General features: G+C 42.4%; 1 protein-coding gene across 1 annotated transcript in view; it reads right to left on the minus strand.

The window, feature by feature from the left end:
• The window catches only part of STAT1 (signal transducer and activator of transcription 1), an 801,166-nt gene that overhangs the window by 25,629 nt on the left and 753,591 nt on the right, over positions 1-21,946 (minus strand). The window contains exon 23 of the mRNA XM_075317825.1: positions 9,736-9,835. Coding sequence (XP_075173940.1) covers positions 9,736-9,835 — 100 coding nt within the window. The remainder of the gene's footprint in view (positions 1-9,735; positions 9,836-21,946) is intronic.

Genomic DNA, 21,946 nt, shown 5'->3' on the forward strand with positions numbered 1-21,946 from the left:
ATATGCTTTTGTAAACTAGTCAGGACTTCCAGATAGGAATCAGGGGACGGTATTACCTCCCAGATACTATGCTGTTCGATTCCATTAGTTTTAAAAATACCCACTGTGTGGTCGCAACTTAAAAATTTTTTTAGACCTCTTTCACACGTTCGTGAAAAACCACGCACGTTTTTCACGGACGTGTTAGAGGTGTGTTTTGCCCTCTGTGAGCCGTGTTTATTGCCTACGTGTGTTCTCCGTGTGTTCTCCGTGTTAACACATGGAGAATGGGAACTTTCTGCTCACCTGTCCCTGGCTTTGCTGTCCGTGGTGCTGATCTTTGATCTCCGGTCCTGCCGACTCCCCGCTGCTGCTGCTTCCGGCCGCAGTGAAGTGAATATTAAATTAGCATAATGAGCGGCAGTCGGCAGCAAGTGACAGCAGCGGCAGAGACTGCAGGGCTGGAAAAGGTGAGAAAAGTTTTTTGTTTTTTTTTGCAGACACATGTCTTTTCTCCAGTGCGTGTCACACGGAACACATCCGTGTAGTCCGTTTATGTCACGTGTGACCCGTTTGCGTTCCATGTGACACCCGTGATGCCGGAGAGAAAACGGACATGTTGCCGTGTGAAACACACGGACACATGTATGTACGGAACGGACACACGTTCCGTGCGTAAATACATATGTGTATCCAAATCCATTGGAATACCTAGGTCTACGTGTGTACGTGTCTCTGATACGTGCGGAAACTAACCAAACGCATACCGGAAGCACGTACGTGTGAAGGAGGCCTTAGAGGAATTCTTATCTTAGGTGTGTCTTAATCAAAAGCTAACAATTAACAATATGGGAGGAACCCAAAAAGTTGGTTAACAGAAAAATATTCCTAAAACTTACAAATTTATTAAATATGCTTTAAAAACACAATAAGTGAAGATATTATTGAAAAACTCCATTAAAAAAGGTAACAGAAAGGAAATTAGACGATATAAGGTAGTGAGAGTAAATTTATACAATATACAAATACTACAGGGCCCTATGAATGTCCCTAAGGGATGGTCCTACCTTGCTGCAGAGGTCGGCACCCTAAAAAAAGCAAATGACGCCCCCGCTCACCGATGACTCTCCCCGGGATTCCCTAAGGAGTCCCTAAACTAGAACCTGCCCGTACCAAAAGTTATTCACAATATGAAGAATTGACTATGAGGGGTTAAATAACCATAATAGCCAAAGTAAAGACCACAATGAGAGTAGTTGCTGCAAATAGCTAAATAGAAAAAAGCAAAAAGTCCATAAAAAAATGGCTAGGGTGAATGGAACTTCAAAAAGACGAGCAAAAGAATGACAAGCCAAATCAGTGAAAAAAAGTAAAAAACAAAAAAACTTTCTTTATTTATGCATTTGTTCAGGAAGGACAGCCTCAACGCGTTTCTCCTGTACTTCAGGTTCATCAAGAGGCCATTAGTTCGTTGTAGATGTCCCAGAATGAGGTGGATACTGCCAAATAGACTGACCTGTCCCTTTATATACCCATTCCAAACTATTCAAAGTGATGGTAGGGGGATTGCTGCATCCCCATAATACAAGTGAAGTCAGTCTCCAAAAGAAGACTGAGTAAGACAGGAAAAGCAAGCAATGATAGGTTAAAAAGAAGAGGGGTTGGTGATAATCACACTGGGGTGGGCTTTACGCAATAGAACACAATAAAGTACACCAAACATGGAGTTCATAACACCTCCCAAAAAAGAGGGAGGTACTGGTAAAGCCAACCCCCATGCTGACGTAATAAAGGTAAGTTCCTCCATGCATGTTATTATCGGCGTCATAGCAGCAAAAAAAAAATAAAAATCAGATTGTAATTACCCGTCCTACAGTCTCCTCCCCAGTAATGGCTGATAACAGGGAGTAATAGATTGTAGTCACCTGTCCTACAATCACCTCCCCCAGTAGTGGCTGATAACAGTGAGTAAAAGATTGTTGTTACCTGTCCTACAGTCACTTCATTCCAGAGGTGAGTTACATATAGCTCTTGCCCACGGGTCAATGTACCCATGGACTTTGCTGCGGAAAATCCTCGGATTTATCTCGGTTTTCCAGATAAATCTGTAGGTTAACGCAAGTACAAACACTCCCCATGTTATCCTATGGGATTTGGGGAGTGCTGTATCAATGCTGCAGTATGTGCGGCTGCGGAATATGCTGCGGATGTCCCGCAGCTGCACGTAACTGCATGTCAATTATTAATGCGGAAATATCTGCGGAATTCCTGCCTTTCCACTATAGAGATACAGGGCGGGAATTCCGCAGGTATTTCCGCACTTGTCCCGCAGGTTTACCGTAACAAAAATGCTCGAATCCCGCAGCAATGAATAGCTGCGGATTCCGGGCAGCAGCTGCGGTAAACCTGTGGACAAACCTGCGGGATAGTCCGTAGGCACATTGTCCCCATGGGCACATGGCCTAACTGACCAGAGCGATGCTGCAGTCGCATATGTCTGCTGAACCAATCAACAGACATATGTGGGGATTACTGCGGGCTTGCCGCCGAAGCCCATGGTAACCAGGGGAAGGCGACCTTGGACATATATATACGTCCAAGGCTGTGAAGGGGTTAAAGAGAATGTGCCAGCAAGTTTTTGTCATGCAATTTGAGAACATCATGATGTAGCGGTTCAGGGGCAGACACTGACAGCTTGGGGCCCCTGTTAAGAAATTATGCCTGGGTCCCGCCTCCCCCTCTGGCGACAAAGATGCATATATATATCCAATCACAGGCGCTATGTGCCTCAATATCATACAGTATAAATAAACACAAAAATTGGCGCGTGGTCCCCCCATATTCTGATGCCCAGCACAGATAAAGCATACAGCTACAGGCTTAAGCCTCCAGCCCTGTGCTTATCTTGGCTGTGTATCAAAATAAGAGGAACCACATGTGGCATTTTTTTTTTAAAAAAATAAAATTTATATAAATTATATAAAAACGGAGTGCAGTCCCCCGAATTTTGATACCCAGCCAAGAAAAAGCCCGACAGCTGAGGGCTGGTATTCTCAGGTTGGGAAGGGCCGTGGTTATTGCCTGCCCACAGCCTGAAAATAGCAACCTGCAGCCGCCAGGGATTTTAGCTTCCATTAGATGTGACAAGCCCGGCGCTTTACCAGTCTCTTCCCGATTGCCCTGGTACGGTGGAAGTTGGGGTAATGAAGGGGTTAATGGCAGCCCACAGCTGCCATAAGTCTTAGATTAGCAATGGCAGTCATCTATGAACCCCCCCCCTTACTAATCTGCAAGTGAAATAAATACAAACACCAACATTTTTTTATTTGGAATAAAATACAAAAAACACTCTCTATCACCACTTTATTAACCCCCAAAACACCCGTGCAAGCCCGACGTAATCCACACAAGGTCCCACGACGATTCATCTCTGCTATATCTATGATACATTTTTTGAATCGGTCTCTGTCAGCTGCTTTATGCTGCTTTATGCTGCTCTCAGATGAGGAAGCAAGAACCTTGTGACAGATTCTCTTTAATGGCATCATCTTTTTCAGTAACCTCTGCAGATTAAGTATTTGCCAAAGACACTTGTGAGGGTCAAAACATAGTTTTTTTTTCTGGTTGTCTGATTAAATAAACTTTGGAAGCTGGACTGTTTTTTCAGACCTACCAGTTTTTGGGTTTGCATTCACAGAGCTTTGAATCCCAAACCATCAGATTAGAGTAGCCTTAGCATTGTGTATGAAAAGATAGAGAAGGCAGAGATGGCAATAAACCATCTCTGCTTTATATATATGGGTAGTCTAGCTGTGTCATACAGCGAGCTCCCCACTCCTGCAGTGAAGATGCTCTACTATGCAGTAATGTTAATGGACAATGCAGAACACTGAGAAGTGGATGTTTAAAATCTATAGGCGGTTTAGAAGTAGATAATGTTTATATTTGTTTTGTCTAGATATTTTTGTTTGCTTTTCTGTATATTAAAGATAAATAGTATTAAAATTTATGACAGTGAAACTGAACTTTTTAATATTTTCCTCTTTTCTGAGTTGTATATTTTTTTTAACATATTTTGGTTAGCACCATCCGTATAGAGGTAGTGCTAAGTTAATGCGATTTTGTGTAATATTCTATCATGATTTTAATGGCAAATATATATATAATAAATTCTGGTGCTATATTTCATATGTGACATTATATTTTACGGAAAGTTTAGACATTAAACGAGTTATCCAGTTACATCATTGCAATCATGCTGGCATAAAAGCTCTGGCTGTCAAAGCCAGGGCCTGCACCACCTCTGGCTGATAAACCCCCTAAATGTCATGATCAGTAGCGATCACAACATTTAGGGAGACAGGAGAGGGAGGCAGCTACCTCTCCCACCTGATCGGTACCCCCGTAATGTAATCGTGGGCTATCGATTGTAGTCATGGCAACCAGAAGTCAAATAATGACCTTCAAGTCTGCTAGCTATGTTGTCCTGTAGTTAGACCATGCCACGAGCATAGTCAAAAGGCGTTCTGTCAGTGTAACACTGACAGGTGTAATGCATTTAAGTAAAAAAAGTGGGAAAAAAGTAAAAATATATAAAATATATTAATCACAAAATAAAGAACAATAAAATGAAAAAGACATTACACCAAGAAATACATATATTTATGTAACAGTAAACAAAAAAAGGACACATACATGTATTTGGTATTGTTGCATCAGGAACGAGCCAATCAATAAAATAAAAAAAAAAAAAAGTGGAATAAAATGCGATCAAGAAGTTACATGTAAATAAAAATGGTATTGCTGAAACATCATGTTGTCCCGCGAAAAACAAGCCACCATATAGCTCCAACGGTGAAAAAATAAAACAACTATAACTCTCAGAATATAGTGATGGAAAAATAATTCTTTTTTTTTCTATAAAATCATTTTTATGATGAAATAGTAGCACAATAGAAAAAAATTAAATATCTGTGGTATTGTAGTAATAGAACTGACCTGAAGAATACAGCTGTCTTTTCATGTACACCACAAGGTGAACGGTGCAAAAAAGAAACAAAACAAAAAATTGCTTTTTTATATTCATTCTGCCTCCGACAAAAATCATGTCATTTGGAGATTTAGATGGAAACTCCTAAGTAAGTGCCCAGAGCAGGATAAATGTGATCCAAAATTTATGTAAGATATCCCTAATAAAAGCTTCAACTCAATCCAGAAAAAAAAAACAAGTCTCCACTCAAGTCCGTTATCTGTCAATGGTAATCTAGGAGGTTTTCGTGTTACTGGTAATACAGAGGCTCTGGAATAGTGCTATTTCTCCTCCCCAATAGAAATCCAGCAAATTGTGTGCTCCCAAATCCAAATGTCCACCTCCATTCTGTGAGCCCTACAGTGTGCCTAAACCACATTTATCATCCAGATGTGGCATTTCTGTAGGGAGGAGAGCCTGATTGATTTACAGGAAGTATAGGGCACTTCACACAGCGACATCGCTAGCGATGCCGCTGGTGAAAGCACCTGCCCCCGTCGGTTGTGCGTCACGGACAAATCGCTGCACGTGGCGCACAACATTGCTAACACCGGTCACACATACTTACCTGCCTAGCGACGTCGCTGTGGCCCGCGAACCGCCTACTTTCTAAGGGGGCGGTTCGTGCGGCGTCACAGCGGCGTCACTAAGCGACCGCCCAATCGAAGCGGAGGGGCGGAGATGAGCGGCCGTAACATCCCGCCCACCTCCTTCCTTCTGCATTGGCGGCGGCCGCAGGTACGATGTTGTTCCTCGTTCCTGCGGTGTCACACATAGCGATCTGTGCTTACACAGGAACGACGAACAACATCGTACCTGCAGCAGCAACGATATTTGAGATTAGAACGACGTGTCAACGATCAACGATATAGTATTTTTGATCGTTAACAGTCGTTCCTGCGTTTCACACGCAACGACATCGCTAACAAGGCCGGATGTGCGTCACGAATTTCGTGACCCCCAACGACATCTCGTTAGCGATGTCGTTGCATGTAAAGTGGCCTTATGTCTCGAGATGCACAAGCTGAGCACAATGTACAGGCACTACAATGTACTGGGCACTACAATGGCAGATCTGCAATTTTCACTCGGCAACATCCATCGCAGCTTGTTTCTGGGAAACAACCCATTATCACTTCACCTGTAGATAAAATCTCAGAGGGGTGTAATTTACAAAACAGGGTCACTTGGGGGAATTCAGCTCTTCTCGCATTTAGGAGTTCTATATATGGAGTCTTCAAACTATTCTAGGAAAATCTGAGCTCCAAGAATCAAATAGCATTTTTTCCATCGTAAGTCTCGCCATTTGGCTAAACTGTATTGTACAGCCACATGTTGGGTATTGCCATGTTCAGCAGAAATTTTGTGACAGATTTTGGTGCCACTTTTTTCCCATTTGAAAATGGAAAAGCAAAGGTTAAAACAGACTTTATGTGGTAAAAATGTAATTATTTTCTCTTCACCTAATCGTATAAAATTCTGTGAAGCACATGTGGTGACAACATGCTCACTGTACTCTTAGATGAATTCATTGATGGGTGTAGTATGTAAAGTAGCGTTAATTATGGGGAGGCTGCTTTTCTGGCAAGTCAGGGGCTCTGCCAATGTGACAGGGCACCCTCAAATCATTCCAGCAAAATCTGCACTCCTCTATGTCACTCGTTCCCCTTTAGAGCTTTGCATTATGCCTCCAAAATAGTTTTCAACCACATATGGGGTATTGGCATACTCAAGAAAAATTGCATAAAAAGTTATACCATTCTTTTTCTCCAATTAACCTTTTTGAAAATTAAAAAAAACTTAGGGCCAAAGAAACTTTATTGGAACAATTGTGAATTTTTAATTTACTCAGCTGAATGTTACAATTCTGTGAATCGCCTATGAGTTAAAAATGCCCACTACTAGAGATGAGCGGTTCCGTGGAGGTTCGGTTTGCCGGCAGCAAACAAGCCTTGATTTTTTTAATTTGGTATTTGGTTCGAAAACCGAACCTCAGCTTCAGTCATCTCTACTCACTACCCCCCTGGATGATTTCCTCAGGAAGTGTAGTTTCCAAAATGGCATAATTTGTGGGAATTTCTGATGTTTTGGCATGTCAGGATCTCTTGAAATGTGACATGTTGTCCACAATAATCTTTTAACCCTTCTAACTTCCTATGAAACAAAATTATGTTTCAAAAATATCTAGTGATGTAAAGTAGACATGTGGGAAATGTTATTTCTTAAATATTTTGTGTGATATAGCTATATGCTTTCTGGGCATAAAAATTAAAATGTTGACATTTTTTTCAAATTTTCGATATTTATATAAATAAACAGACATATTATAGACTAAAATTTGCCACTAATATGAAGTACAATATGTCACAAGAAAGTATTCTTAGAATCACTGGAATATATTTAAGCATTACAGAAATATAACCTCATAAAGTGACACTGGTCAGAATTGAAAAAAATTGGGTTTAGTCAGGAAGGTGAAAACAGGCTTGGGAGGTGAAGGTTTTAAATCTGTACCAAGAAAAGAAGAAGCCATATATCATCACAATCCAGAAATACTGCCATCTTTTCTGAGAAAAGCGCAATTAAAATGGACTGAGGCAAAATGGACAGTCATTTGGTCAGGTGAATCAAAATTTGAAATTTTTTACAGGAATCACAGATAAGCTGCGTGCGCACGTTGTGTTTTTTTCATACGTTTACATTGCGTTTTGCACTGCAGAGTATACACATGCGTCCTGCGTCCCCAGCACAATCTATGAAGATTGTGCAAATTCCATCCACACATTGCGTTTTAGAACGCAGCGTTTTGGCTGCAGATTTTTTTTGCCAAAACGCTGCGTTCTAAAAAGCAACATGTCACTTCTTTTGTGTGTTATGGATGCATTTTCCACCCATTGAAATCGATGTCAATCTCTCTCTCTCTGTCGAAGTCGGTCTCTCTCTGTCTGTCAGTCTCTCCTGAGGTGGGAGAGTCTGTCCATAGGAAAATAATGAGTCGTACACTGCACGAATATGGCCTTTATGGAAGAGTGGCAAGAAGAAAGCCATTTTTCAAAGATATCCATAAAAAGTGTTGTTTAAAGTTTGCCACAAGCCACCTGGGAGACACACGAAACATGTGGAAGAAGGTGCTTTGGTCAGATGAAACTAAAATCGAACTTTTTGGGCACAATGCCAAACAATATGTTTGGCGTAAAAGCAACACAGCTGATCACCCTGAACCCACCATCCCCACTGTCAAACATGGTGGTGGCAGCATCATGGTTTGGGCCTGCTTTTCTTCAGCAGGGACAGTGAAGATAGTTAAAATTGATGGGAAGATGGATGGAGCCAAATACAGGACCATTCTTGAAGAAAACCTGTTGGAGTCTGCAAAAGATCTGAGACTGGGACGGAGATTTGTCTTCCAACAAGACAATGATCCCAAACATAAAGCAAAATCTACAACGGAATGGTTCACAAATAAACGTATCCGGGTGTTAGAATGGCCAAGTCAAAGTCCAGACCTGAATCCAATCAAGAAGCTGTGGAAAGAGCTGAAAACTGCTGTTCACAAACGCTCTCCATCGATCCTCACTGAGCTCGAGCTGTTTGCGAAGGAAGAATGGGCAAGAATTTCAGTCTCTTGATGGGCAAAACTGATAGAGACATACCCCAAGCGACTTGCAGCTTTTTTTTAAAAAAAGTTTAAAATAAGCAATAAATTTTGTTCAACTTCACAATTGTGTCCCACTTGTTGATTCTTCACCATAAATTTTAAATTTTATCTTTATGTTTGAAGTCTGAAATGTGGGAAAAGGTTGAAAATATCAAGGGGGCCGAATACTTTCGCAACAATAAAAGTGAATCATGGTCTAAAGGAGCGCTATGGAGGTCACAAATCGTTTAGTAAGTTTTATTTGTTTTATCAAAGCCACCTGATGGCTTTAATAAAACAAATAAAACTTACTAAACGATTTGTGACCTCCATAGCGCTCCTTTAGACCATGATTCACTTTTATTGATACCTATTTCCCCCTTCGGGGGTCCATGGCAAGAGCTGCTTAAACGGAGGCTTCATCAAAACCAAGACCTTTTGGACACCTATTCCCTCCACTAACCCGCGGCTGGATCAGGCTCACAGGAATCCGTCTCCCTGGAAGGATCTTACGGATAATCCTCCTGACAGCGGAACATTACACTCCCGTCTATTACCGTGGTTGTGCGAGGGCTGCACAACCACTCCAGGTGAGCAGTTTTAATTACCGGTCTCACCGTTACTCCTGCCCTGAGACTCTTCACATGCGCTCCCTGTTTTCACTTCTTTCAGAATACTTTTGCAAGGCACTGTAGCTGTGATTTTCTTTTGCAGCTTGAGAGACTATATTTATCACCTTTTTACAGATCACAGTGAATACAGCTGATGTCTTCATATAGGAATTATGGTGATAGACATATATCACTTAGAATCTTAATGATTTATTATGATCATCTAATGTATCCATAAAAAAGTTGGCTATCCATGATTTTTTGAGAAGCTGTCCAAAAAAATAAAAATCAAGTTGGGAACCCTGTGTTGTATGTCTGGCTTTTTGTCACAAAAAAAATTACCTGTAATTCTGAACCTGGAAAAAACCTTTCCTTATTTTTGTAATCTCATACTGAGCATATTTAGAATATTTACTGATAATATATGAGAAAAACAAAATGAAATGGCTGAAAACAGAATTTCCTTATAAATAACATACAATGTCAAATTCAGCTGATCCAACAAGCTTGGTAAGGTCCTCATATTCATCTGGTGACATTGGTAGAAGTGATGCCGCAGTCTGCAGTCGGGAAGGATGTCTAAAAGAAATTATAAAATAAATATTAGCTATATGAGGACACTTCTACTTATAATCGGCAATAATGTATTCAAATAATAGAAAGGACTTGTAAATAAAATGAATTACAAAGTGTAAAATGTGATATAGCAGACAAAAACTGTACCAAAATGGTTAAAGAACAGAAAGCACTTATCAGCTGAGCTAATATATGTATATGTATAGTTAGCAGAAAAAATAACTGGCACACAGAGACAGTAGAGAAAGTAATAAAATCCAATCTAATGATTTGTCCAATTCATACATACACACGTGGTCAAAATTGTTGGTACCCCTTGTTTAATGAAAGAAAAACCCACAATGGTCACAGAACTTGAATCTGCCAAAACTAATACTAAATTAAAAATCTATGAAAATGAACAAATGAAAGTCAGACATTGCTTTTTCAACCATGATCCACAGAATTTAAAAAAAATAAAACTCATGAAACAGGCCTGAACAGAAATGATGGTACTCCTGAAAATAATGTGACAAAAGAGACATATCCACTAATTAGCATCACAGGTGCCTACAATATTGTAATCAGTCAGTGGACCTGTATATAGGGCTACAGATACTCACTCTATTTGGAGACATGGTGTGTACCACACTCAACATGGACCAAAGGAAGCAAAGGAAAGAATTGTCTCAGGAGATTAGAAAGAAAATTATAGACAAGTATGTTAAAGGTAAACGTTATAAGACCATCTTTAAGCAGCTTGATGTTCCTGTGACTACAGTTGCACATATTATTTAGAAATTTAAGATCCATTGGACTGTAACCAATCTCCCTGGATGTGGCCGCAGGAGGAAAATTGATGACAAATCAAAGAGACCGATACTATGGATGGTAACAAAAAAGCCCAGAAAAACGTCTAAAGAGATTCAAGGTGAACGTCAAGCTCAAGGAACATCAGTGTCAGATCGCACTATCCGTTGTTGTTTGAGACAAAGTGGACTTCATGAAAGACGACCAAGGAGGACACCATTGGTGAAAAAAAAACCCATAAAAAACCCAGACTGGAATTTGCCAAACTACATGTTGACAAGCCACAAAGTTTCTGGGAGAATATCCTATGGACAGATGAGACAAAAAAAAAACTTTTTGGCAAGGCACATCAACTCTATGTTCACAGACGGAAAAATGAAGCATATCAAGAAAAGAATATTGTCCCTACTGTGAAACATGGATGAGCCTCAGTAATGTTCTGGGGCTACTTTACTGCATCTGGCACAGGGTGTCTTGAATCTGTACAAGGTACAATGAAATCTCAAGACTATCAAGGGATACTAGAGAGAAATGTGCTGCCTAGTGTCAGAAAACTTGGTCTCAGTTGCAGGTCATGGGTCTTGCAATAGGATAAGGACCCAAAACACACAGCTAAAAACACCCAAGAATGGCTTATTGGACTATTCTGAAGTGGCCTTCTATGAGCCCAGAAATAAATCCTATTGAGCATTTTTGGAAAGAGCTCAAACATGCAGTCTGGAAAAAGCAACCTTAAAACACAAGACAACTGGAGCAGTTTGCTCTTGAGGAGTGGGCCAAAATACCTGTCGAGAGATGCAGAAGTCTCATTAACAGTAACAGGAATCATTTGATTGCAATGATTGCCTCAAAAGGTTGTGGAACAAAATATTAAGTTAAGGGTACCATCATTTCTTTCAGGTCTATTTCATGAGTTTTATTTTTTTTTTTAAATTCTGTGGATGCATGGTTGAAAAGCAATGTCTGACTTTCATTTGATCATTTTCATAGATTTTCAACGTATTATTACTTTTGTCGGATTCAAGTTATTTCTGTCACTTTTGTGGGTTTTTCTTTCATGAAACGACGGGTACCAACCATTTTGACCATGTGTGTAGGAGGATAAACCAAAGTTTCGGCTTCTTATCAGGCTTTGTTAAGGTTTATCTAAATTTATGTACAAAAATATAAAATACAGAAAGTAAATAAATTATCATACATATCATTTTTTCAAAAGGTTCATGTGAAAAACAGAAGAGCCGAGATGGACATAATAAATGAAAGAAGAACATGTAACGATATCAAATGAAATAATGGAGCCTGCTTGCTGGTGCATTTTGTTAATAGTATTTGGAACTAATGCCCTGTGTAGGTGTAATCAGATATTTATAATATTTATATGTATATGAAAAGAATGACTATATGTGACACACAGTATAATGGTGATATAGAAAGTCCCAAAGAAAGGGTTTAGTCATAGAGGTATCATAGATTTGTGCAAATACTGTATCTATATCAAATATGATAAGTGAAATATGGATCAAGAAAGTGGGTCAATACTCATACATGTATAAATGTGAGCGAAAAAAATCATTTGGGTGGAGGGGAGGGCTTTCTTTATATGCTGTTTACGAATAGATATGATTCTACATATATCCCATTGTCACAAGGTATTTTATCCTTTTTTGTTTTAAAAATAGCATACATACATTAGGCTATTACCTGATTTATGGTCTGGATGTTGCAGGATATTACCTTTTACAGTTATATTAAAAAGTTTGGGCACCCCTATTAATGTTAACCTTTTTGCTTTATAACAATTTGGGTTTTTGCAACAGCTATTTCAGTTTCATATATCTAATAACTGATGGACTGAGTAATATTTCTGGATTGAAATGAGGTTTATTGTACTAACAGAAAATGTGCAATCCGCATTTAAACAAAATTTGACCGGTGCAAAAGTATGGGCACCTCAACATAAAAGTGACATTAATATTTTGTAGATCCTCCTTTTGCAAAAATCACAGCCTCTAGTCGCTTCCTGTAGCTTTTAATGAGTTCCTGGATCCTGGATGAAGGTATATTTGACCATTCCTGTTTACAAAACAATTCCAGTTCAGTTAACTTTGATGGTCGCCGAGCATGGACAGCACGCTTCAAATCATCCCACAGATGTTCAATGATATTCAGGTCTGGTGACTGGGTTGGCCATTCCAGAACATTGTAATTGTTCCTCTGCATGAATGCCTGAGTAGATTTGGAGCGGTGTTTTGGATCATTGTCTTGCTAAAATATCCATCCTCTGCGTAACTTCAACTTCTTCACTGATTCTTGCACATTATTGTCAAGAATCTGCTGATACTGAGTTGAATCCATGCGACCCTCAACTTTAACAAGATTCCCGGTGCCGGCATTGGTCACACAGCCCCAAAGCATGATGGAACCTCCACCAAATTTTACTGTGGGTAGCAAGTGCTTTTCTTGAAATGCCGTGTTTTTTTGCCTCCATGCATAACGCCTTTTTGTATGACCAAACAACTCAATATTTGTTTCATCAGTCCACAGGACCTTCTTCCAAAATGTAACTGGCTTGTCCAAATGTGCTTTTGCATACCTCAGGCGACTCTGTTTGTGGCGTGCTTGCAGGAACGGCATCACTCTCCCCTACAGCTTCTCCTTGTGCAACGTGCGCTGTATTGTTTATATATATGTACTCACAGCAAAAAAGGGCAACCAGTCCAGTTAGCCCAGGCCAACACATCTAATGCACAAACAGGATGCAGACAAGCCTCTCAACATGATGGACACTTCACAGGGGCAAGGTAAATTGCACACTAGTGGCGCACATAGGGCACTGTTCACACTTGTATGCGCATGGTGTCCAGCCAGCAACCTATTACCACGCCCTTACTATTAGATTAGGCGGGTTACTCGGACACTACTCACTGCAGCACGTAAGGGACAGAAATTCCACTATGCACGGCCGTATTAAGAGGCCCGGCTGCACCCCGCATAATCAAAGTGCAAAAAATACATATAAAATATATGTGAGGTATTAGTTTGTAAATTGGCCAATGTACGTAAGCCCACAATCCTCATCACGGATCCTCACGTTTGCGGGTCCCTACACTGATAAATATCAAAAATAGCAACAAGAAGAGGAGATAAAAACTCCCCCAAAAATGTATTATAAAATGTACTCACAGCAAAAAGGGCAACCAGTCCAGTTAGCCCAGGCCAACACATCTAATGCACAAACAGGATGCAGACAAGCCTCTCAACATGATGGACACTTCACAGGTGCAAGGTAAATTGGCAAAATCATAATACAAGTAAAAAACCTTGTCTGATGGAGCCACATGCTACAAAATGTTCTTATTAATTATTATGCATTACTTCTTAAGGACATAACTATTCTAGGCCTTAGGCCTAGAACACATTGTGAGAAAAACGGTGCGAGTGGAATGCGATAAAAAAATAAATCACATTCCACTTGGACAAATATTACTCTGAGTCAGCTCCCATGAGCGATTATTTTCTCAGCCCTAATCGGACCAAGAAAACTGTCGCAGCATGCTGCATGTGGAATGCGATCCTGCACCACTCGCACCCATGCAAGTCTATGGGGCGAGAGAAACATCGTACTACTCTTGCGTTACAACGGTGTAACGCGAGAGCAGTGCGATTCTCACATCAACCGGCAACGGAGGAGATAGGGAGATAAATCCCTCTCTCTCCTCCTCAGCGCCAGCCCTTTCCTCCGCAGCGCTGGCCCTCCCCTCAGCAACTGTGGTCTGATCACACGATCGGACCACAGTCGCATGAGACGCGCATGACACGGCTGCCGCTGTGCTGTGAACGTGTGACGAGTTTCATGAGAGCACTTGCACAAATCCCCGTGTGGCCTCGGCCTTACAGATACAGCAATTGATGATTTATTGATAACTGCGTTCCAAGAGGCATAACTTAATATTTTTTTTTTAGAATTTTGTTAACATAGCTATTAGAGAGTTAACGGGGTTGCCCCACCATAAAATATGTATTTAATTAAGCAGAAAATGTGTAAATAAATATATTTGGCTGGGAATGCGCAGTTCTTTTCCTCTTCAAAAAACAGTCTCCCTGGCATATAAAGCATATGCAAGACACTCCCCATGATAACACAGGTCTGAAGGGCACGGAGGAACCAGAATGCTGGGAGGAGTGTGTACTGATTGCAGACAGACCTTCTCGGAGGAGTGTGCTCTGATTGCAGACAGACCTTCTCGGCATTCACATAAATCTGACAGCGTACGCAGGAACCAGAATACTGGGAAGCATGTGCAATGATTGCAGATAGAGCTTCTCCGTGCTCACACAGGTCTAACCACCCACAGGATCCAGAATGCTGGGAAGTGTGTGCAGTGACCGTAGACATAGCTTCTCTGTGCTCACACAGATTTGAGGGCGTGTGCAGGATCCAGAATGCTGGAGAGCATGTGCAGTGATTGCAGACAGTTTCTCTGTGCTCATACAGCTCTGGCCGCCCACAGGATCCAGAATGCTGGGAAGCGTGTGCAGTGATTGCAGACAGATCTTCTCCATGCTCACACAGATCTGAAAGCGGGTGCAGGATCCAGAATGCTGGAGAGCATGTGCAGTGATTGCAGACAGTTTCTCTGTTCTCACCACACAGCTCTGACTGCCCACAGGATCCAGAATGCTGGGAAGTGTGTGCAGTGATTGCAGACAGATCTTCTCCGTACTCACACAGGTCTGAGAGCGCAGGATCCAGAATGCTGGGGAGCATGTGCAGTGACTAAAGACACAGCTTCTCTGCGTTCACAGAGGTCTGACCGCCTACAAGATCCAGAATATTGGGGAGCGTGTGCAGTATATGTCGTGCCCCTGAGGCTTCAGTCACCACAGGGTATTGCATCTGTCTTAAGATACAGTACTTATCCCGGGTAAGAAGAGGTTAACCACTGGTGCTTGGAGCTTACACAACATCATGTGCTCATAGCTTACACAACACAGGTGGTCACCATAGAAATGGGTTTTTCCTGGGCAGGGTGAGTCATCAGGAAGGTGGGGGCTCACTGTGGAAGTTACAGAACCCCCCGGAAATCACTTCAGATCAGTCTGAGATGCAGGAGAAGGAACAGGTCACTCAGGGGTGTGCTAATAAGCTCCCCTCAGAAAGACTGCCAGGGATGAGTGCTTCAGAGCTATCCCGGGGAAGAAGAGAAAGAGAGTGCCAGGACATAATCGACTTGTAGGACTATGGAAGCGGAGGGCTGTGCTTCAGAGCTCCCTCCTTTAGGACAGGGCAGACTGGAAGGTACCGGGCAGACTGGGAGAAACAGGAGACGACCGGGTGGAGCTGGTGAGACAGAGGAGCAACTCGGTAGCCGGAGGGTGAGCCCCCAACAGCCCCTGCAGGACCAGCGCTGTCAGGGTGCAGAGCCCTAGGATAGAACATACTCCAAGTTGGACTACCAGAATCTGCAGGGAAGGGGAATTTCATGTCCCATTGCCCACCACCACAGAGATCCCAGGGCACAGCAGCATATAGAGACAGGAGTCAAGACCATGGTCGGGCCCATAATTGTTTTGCGCTGCCTGCAAACGGGAAGGAAACTAAAGCCAAGAGCATCAGGGTCCCCAAGCAGCTTCAGGCCAAGGGGATCCGACTCTAGAAACGCAAGGAGGAAGGTCTCCCACTCCACAACACCGGTGGTGACCTCTGATTCATCCGGGATCGGCTGGGGCCCAGCACGGCGGTGACTGGTACCGCCCTTTCCCCTGTCGCCACCATCTTCCCTGGGGCTCACTCCACCTGTGTGGAGCCGGACTATCTGAGCTGCGTCAACATCAGCCCCGGAGGAGAGCAACATTTCACAGCAGCGGCTAATCCCTGGCCGCACACCATGGGTAGCGCTGCAAAGCAAAAAACCCCATCCCCCTTGCACCCGCTTTTCATGTAGCCGATGGGGCCACGGAGCCGGGTCAGGCCAGTCACAGCAACCCCAAAATACCACGGGCCCGGTGACGGGTAGCCCTGCAGGCCCCATGGGGCGCTACATATATGCACACAGATCTTCTTCGTGCTCACACAATGACCTGTGTGAGTGCATAGAAGCTCTGCCTGAAATCACTGCACACGCTTCACAGCATTCTGGATTCTGTATGCGGTCAGACCTGTGTGAGCGCAGCAAGTGATCTTTAGTAGAGGTAATTTTTTTGTCTACCTTTAGGCCACGTGCACACAGTGAGTATTTGGTGAGTTTTGCACCTCCGTATTTGTAAGCCAATACCAGGAAAGGAAAAGTATAATAGAAACACGTGCCCCACATCTGCCTTTCTGTCTCCACTCTTGGGTTCGTCTTACAAATACTAGGCCACGTGCACACATTGAGTATTTGGTGAGTTTTGCACCTCCGTATTTGTAAGCCAATACCAGGAAAGGAAAAGTATAATAGAAACACGTGCCCCACATCTGCCTTTCTGTCTCCACTCTTGGGTTCGTCTTACAAATACTGAGGTAAAAAAATACTCAAACTGTTAACGTGGCCTTCCTGGAGCAGTTCTAATGAGAACCTTTTTTCTCATAGTGATTGAGGATTTTCATGGCTGCAGTGAAGGTACCTTTAAGGATTTCCATCATGCTTTGGGGCTGTGTGGTCAATGCCGGCACCGTGAATCTTGTAAAAGTTGAGGGTCGCATGGATTCAACTCAGTATCAGCAGATTCTTGACAATAATGTGCAAGAATCAGTGACGAAGTTGAAGTTACACAGGGGATGGATATTTCAGCAAGACAATGATCCAAAACACCGCCTCAAATCTACTCAGGCATTCATGCAGAGGAACAATTACAATGTTCTGGAATGGCCATCCCAGTCCCCAGACCTGAATATCATTGAACATCTGTGGGATGACTTGAAGCGTGCTGTCCATGCTCGGCGACCATCAAACTTAACTGAACTGGAATAGTTTTGTAAACAGGAATGGTCAAATATACCTTCATCCAGGATCCAGAAACTCATTAAAAGCTACAGGAAGCGACTAGAGGCTGTTATTTTTGCAAAAGGAGGATCTACAAAATATTAATGTCACTTATATTGAGGTGCCCATACTTTTGCACCGGTGAAATTTTGTTTAAATGCGGATTGCACATTTTCTGTTAGTACAATAAACCTCATTTCAATCTAGAATCTTACTGAGTCCATCAGTTATTAGATATATGAAACTGAAATAGCTGTTGGAAAAACCCAAATTGTTATAAAGAAAAAAGGTTAACATTAATAGGGGTGCCCAAACTTTTTCATATGACTGTATTTTTTGATAGCACTCATGAAATGTTTATGTCCGAGATTGATAATTATGCATATGAGGGTGTAGGATCGATTTTAATTGGTTCACGTGTAATTGACATTTGTATAAATATTAGACAGCTGATGTTAGATGTTATGCTTGACAAAGACATCCTGTGTCGAAACGTCGCATTTTTTTGCACTATGATGGAATAAAAAGGAAGAAAAATGTTCACTCAAGAGGACGCTGTCATCTATTTTATTGCATGGTATGTGGAATCAAGTGATCCCTTGACATTGGACGGGCGTCCCAATACCGCCAGATTGTATGCTTACACAGGCGGTCAGTGACTATAGGTACTGCAGTTTGTTGTTACTTCTACACATACCGAAAGACACACACAAAAAGAGACACAGAAAGAGACACAAAGAGTCACACAAAAAAACACAGAAAGAGACACACACAGAAAAAAAGATACACAAAAAGACACCAAAAGAGACACACAACGAAAGAAACACACAATGAAAGAGACACACACAAACACACCAAAAGAGACAGAAAGAGACACAAACAGAAAGACACACACATAGAAAGAGACACACACAGAGACACACACATAGACACACACAGACTTACAGAAAGAGACACACAGAAACAAACGCAGAAAGACACACAGAGACACAAAAGAGACACAAAGAGACGCACACAAAAAAAAAACAGAGAGACACACACAAAAATACACACAGAAAGACACACACACCAAGGGACACATAGAAAGAGACACACAAAAAGAGACACACACACACACACATAACAAAAGAGACACACACAGAAAGAGACACAAACAGAAAGAGACACACACAGAAAGACAAACAGAAAGACACACACATAGAAAAACACAGAGATACACACAGAAAGACACACACAGAAAGAGACATATATACAGAAAGAGACGCACACAGAAAGACGCACACACAAAGACACACACAAAGAGACGCACACACAAAGAGATGCAAACAAAATGAGGTGCACACAGAAAGACACACACACACAAACTGTTTGGATGCTTGAGGTAATATATTGGCTGTTTTGATAGCATGGATATTAATCAGGTGGCTTATAGCAACCAATCACAGGTATGCTTCTATTTGTTACAGGTCAAGGGGCCCTGATTGGTTGCTATAGGCAATGAAGGAAATTCTTAGTATAAGACAGCTTAAAAAGAAGGTATCGTCAAAAAAAAAAAAATGTAAAGTAATAATGTTTAAATGTTTTGTTTAAATATTATTATTTTTTTTTAATTGTGCAAAATATAAAAAAAAAAAAATTAAAAAGTTTGATATTTTCCACTGTTAAACACTAGGGGGAGCAGCTTCTGAAATCCTACTGAATTTCCACTGTATAAAAAGCTCAGATTACAGCCTGCCGTAAAGTGGGAGGAGTCTGCTCTCCTGTGTGTGATGTCGCCTCCCCCCTCCTAATCTGAGTGTTTACAACAGATAACAGAGAATGACATGTAAGGACACAGTGCACAGCCATTTTCATGATGACCAGAAATGCCTAAAGTGTCACCAAGGACAGCAGGAGTATCACACAGGATAGGATTAGATACATGGCTCAGCAGACAGTATCACACAGGATAGGATTAGATACACAGCTCAGCAGACAGTATCACACAGGAGAGGATTAGATACACGGCTCAGCAGACAGCATCACCCAGGAGAGGATTAGATACACGGCTCAGCAGACAGTATCACACAGGACACGATTAGATACACGGCTCAGCAGACAGTATCACATAGGAGAGGATTAGATACACGGCTCAGCAGACAGTATCACACAGGAGAGGATTAAATACACGGCTCAGCAGACAGCATCACCCAGGAGAGGATTAGATACACGACTCAGCAGACAGCATCACCCAGGAGAGGATTAGATACACGGCTCAGCAGACAGTATCACACAGGACACGATTAGATACACGGCTCAGCAGACAGTATCACACAGGAGAGGATTAGATACACGGCTCAGAAGACAGTATCACACAGGATAGGATTAGATACACAGCTCAGCAAACAGTATCACACAGGATAGGATTAGATACACGGCTCAGCAGACAGCATCACCCAGGAGAGGATTAGATACACGGCTCAGCAGACAGTATCACACAGGACAGGATTAGATACACGGCTCAGCAGACAGTATCACACAGGAGAGGATTAGATACACGGCTCAGCAGACAGCATCACCCAGGACAGGATTAGATACATGGCTCAGCAGACAGTATCACAGAGGATAGGATTAGATACACAGCTCAGCAGACAGTATCACACAGGAGAGGATTAGATACACAGCTCAGCAGACAGCATCACCCAGGACAGGATTAGATACACGGCTCAGCACACAGTATCACAGAGGATAGGATTAGATACACAGCTCAGCAGACAGTATCACACAGGAGAGGATTAGATACACGGCTCAGCAGACAGCACCCAGGACAGGATTAGATACACAGCTCAGCAGACAGTATCACACAGGATAGGATTAGATACACAGCTCAGCAGACAGTATCACACAGGAGATGATTAGATACACAGCTCAGCAGACAGTATCACACAGGAGAGGATTAGATACACGGCTCAGCAGACAGCATCACCCAGGACAGGATTAGATACACGGCTCAGCAGACAGTATCACACAGGATAGGATTAGATACACAGCTCAGCAGACAATATAACACAGGAGAGGATTAGATACACGGCTCAGCAGACAGCATCACCCAGGACAGGATTAGATACACGGCTCAGCAGGCAGTATCACACAGGATAGGATTAGATACACAGCTCAGCAGACAGTATCACACAGGAGAGGATTAGATACAGGGCTCAGCAGACAGCATCACCCAGGACAGGATTAGATACACGGCTCAGCAGACAGTATCACAGAGGATAGGATTAGATACACAGCTTAGCAGACAGTATCACACAGGAGAGCATTAGATACACGGCTCAGCAGACAGCATCACCCAGGACAGGATTAGATACATGGCTCAGCAGACAGCATCACCCAGGACAGGATTAGATACACGGCTCAGCAGACAGTATCACAGAGGATAGGATTAGATACACAGCTCAGCAGACAGTATCACACAGGAGAGGATTAGATACACAGCTCAGCAGACAGCATCACCCAGGACAGGATTAGATACACGGCTCAGCAGACAGTATCACAGAGGATAGGATTAGATACACAGCTCAGCAGACAGTATCACACAGGAGAGGATTAGATACACGGCTCAGCAGACAGCACCCAGGACAGGATTAGATACACAGCTTAGCAGACAGTATCACACAGGATAGGATTAGATACACAGCTCAGCAGACAGTATCACACAGGAGAGGATTAGATACACAGCTCAGCAGACAGCATCACCCAGGACAGGATTAGATACACGGCTCAGCAGACAGTATCACACAGGATAGGATTAGATACACAGCTCAGCAGACAGTATCACACAGGAGAGGATTAGATACACGGCTCAGCAGACAGTATCACAGAGGATAGGATTAGATACACAGCTCAGCAGACAGTATCACACAGGAGAGGATTAGATACACGGCTCAGCAGACAGTATCACAGAGGATAGGATTAGATACACAGCTCAGCAGACAGTATCACACAGGAGAGGATTAGATACACAGCTCAGCAGACAGCATCACCCGGGACAGGATTAGATACATGGCTCAGCAGACAGTATCACAGAGGATAGGATTAGATACACAGCTTAGCAGACAGTATCACACAGGAGAGGATTAGATACACGGCTCAGCAGACAGCATCACCCAGGACAGGATTAGATACACGGCTCAGCAGACAGTATCACACAGGATAGGATTAGATACACAGCTCAGCAGACAGTATCACACAGGAGAGGATTAGATACACGGCTCAGCAGACAGCATCACCCAGGACAGGATTAGATACATGGCTCAGCAGACAGTATCACACAGGATAGGATTAGATACACAGCTCAGCAGACAGTATCACACAG

This window comes from Anomaloglossus baeobatrachus, chromosome 7 (genome assembly GCF_048569485.1).
Source record: "Anomaloglossus baeobatrachus isolate aAnoBae1 chromosome 7, aAnoBae1.hap1, whole genome shotgun sequence".
NCBI classification, from domain to species: Eukaryota; Metazoa; Chordata; class Amphibia; order Anura; family Aromobatidae; genus Anomaloglossus; species Anomaloglossus baeobatrachus.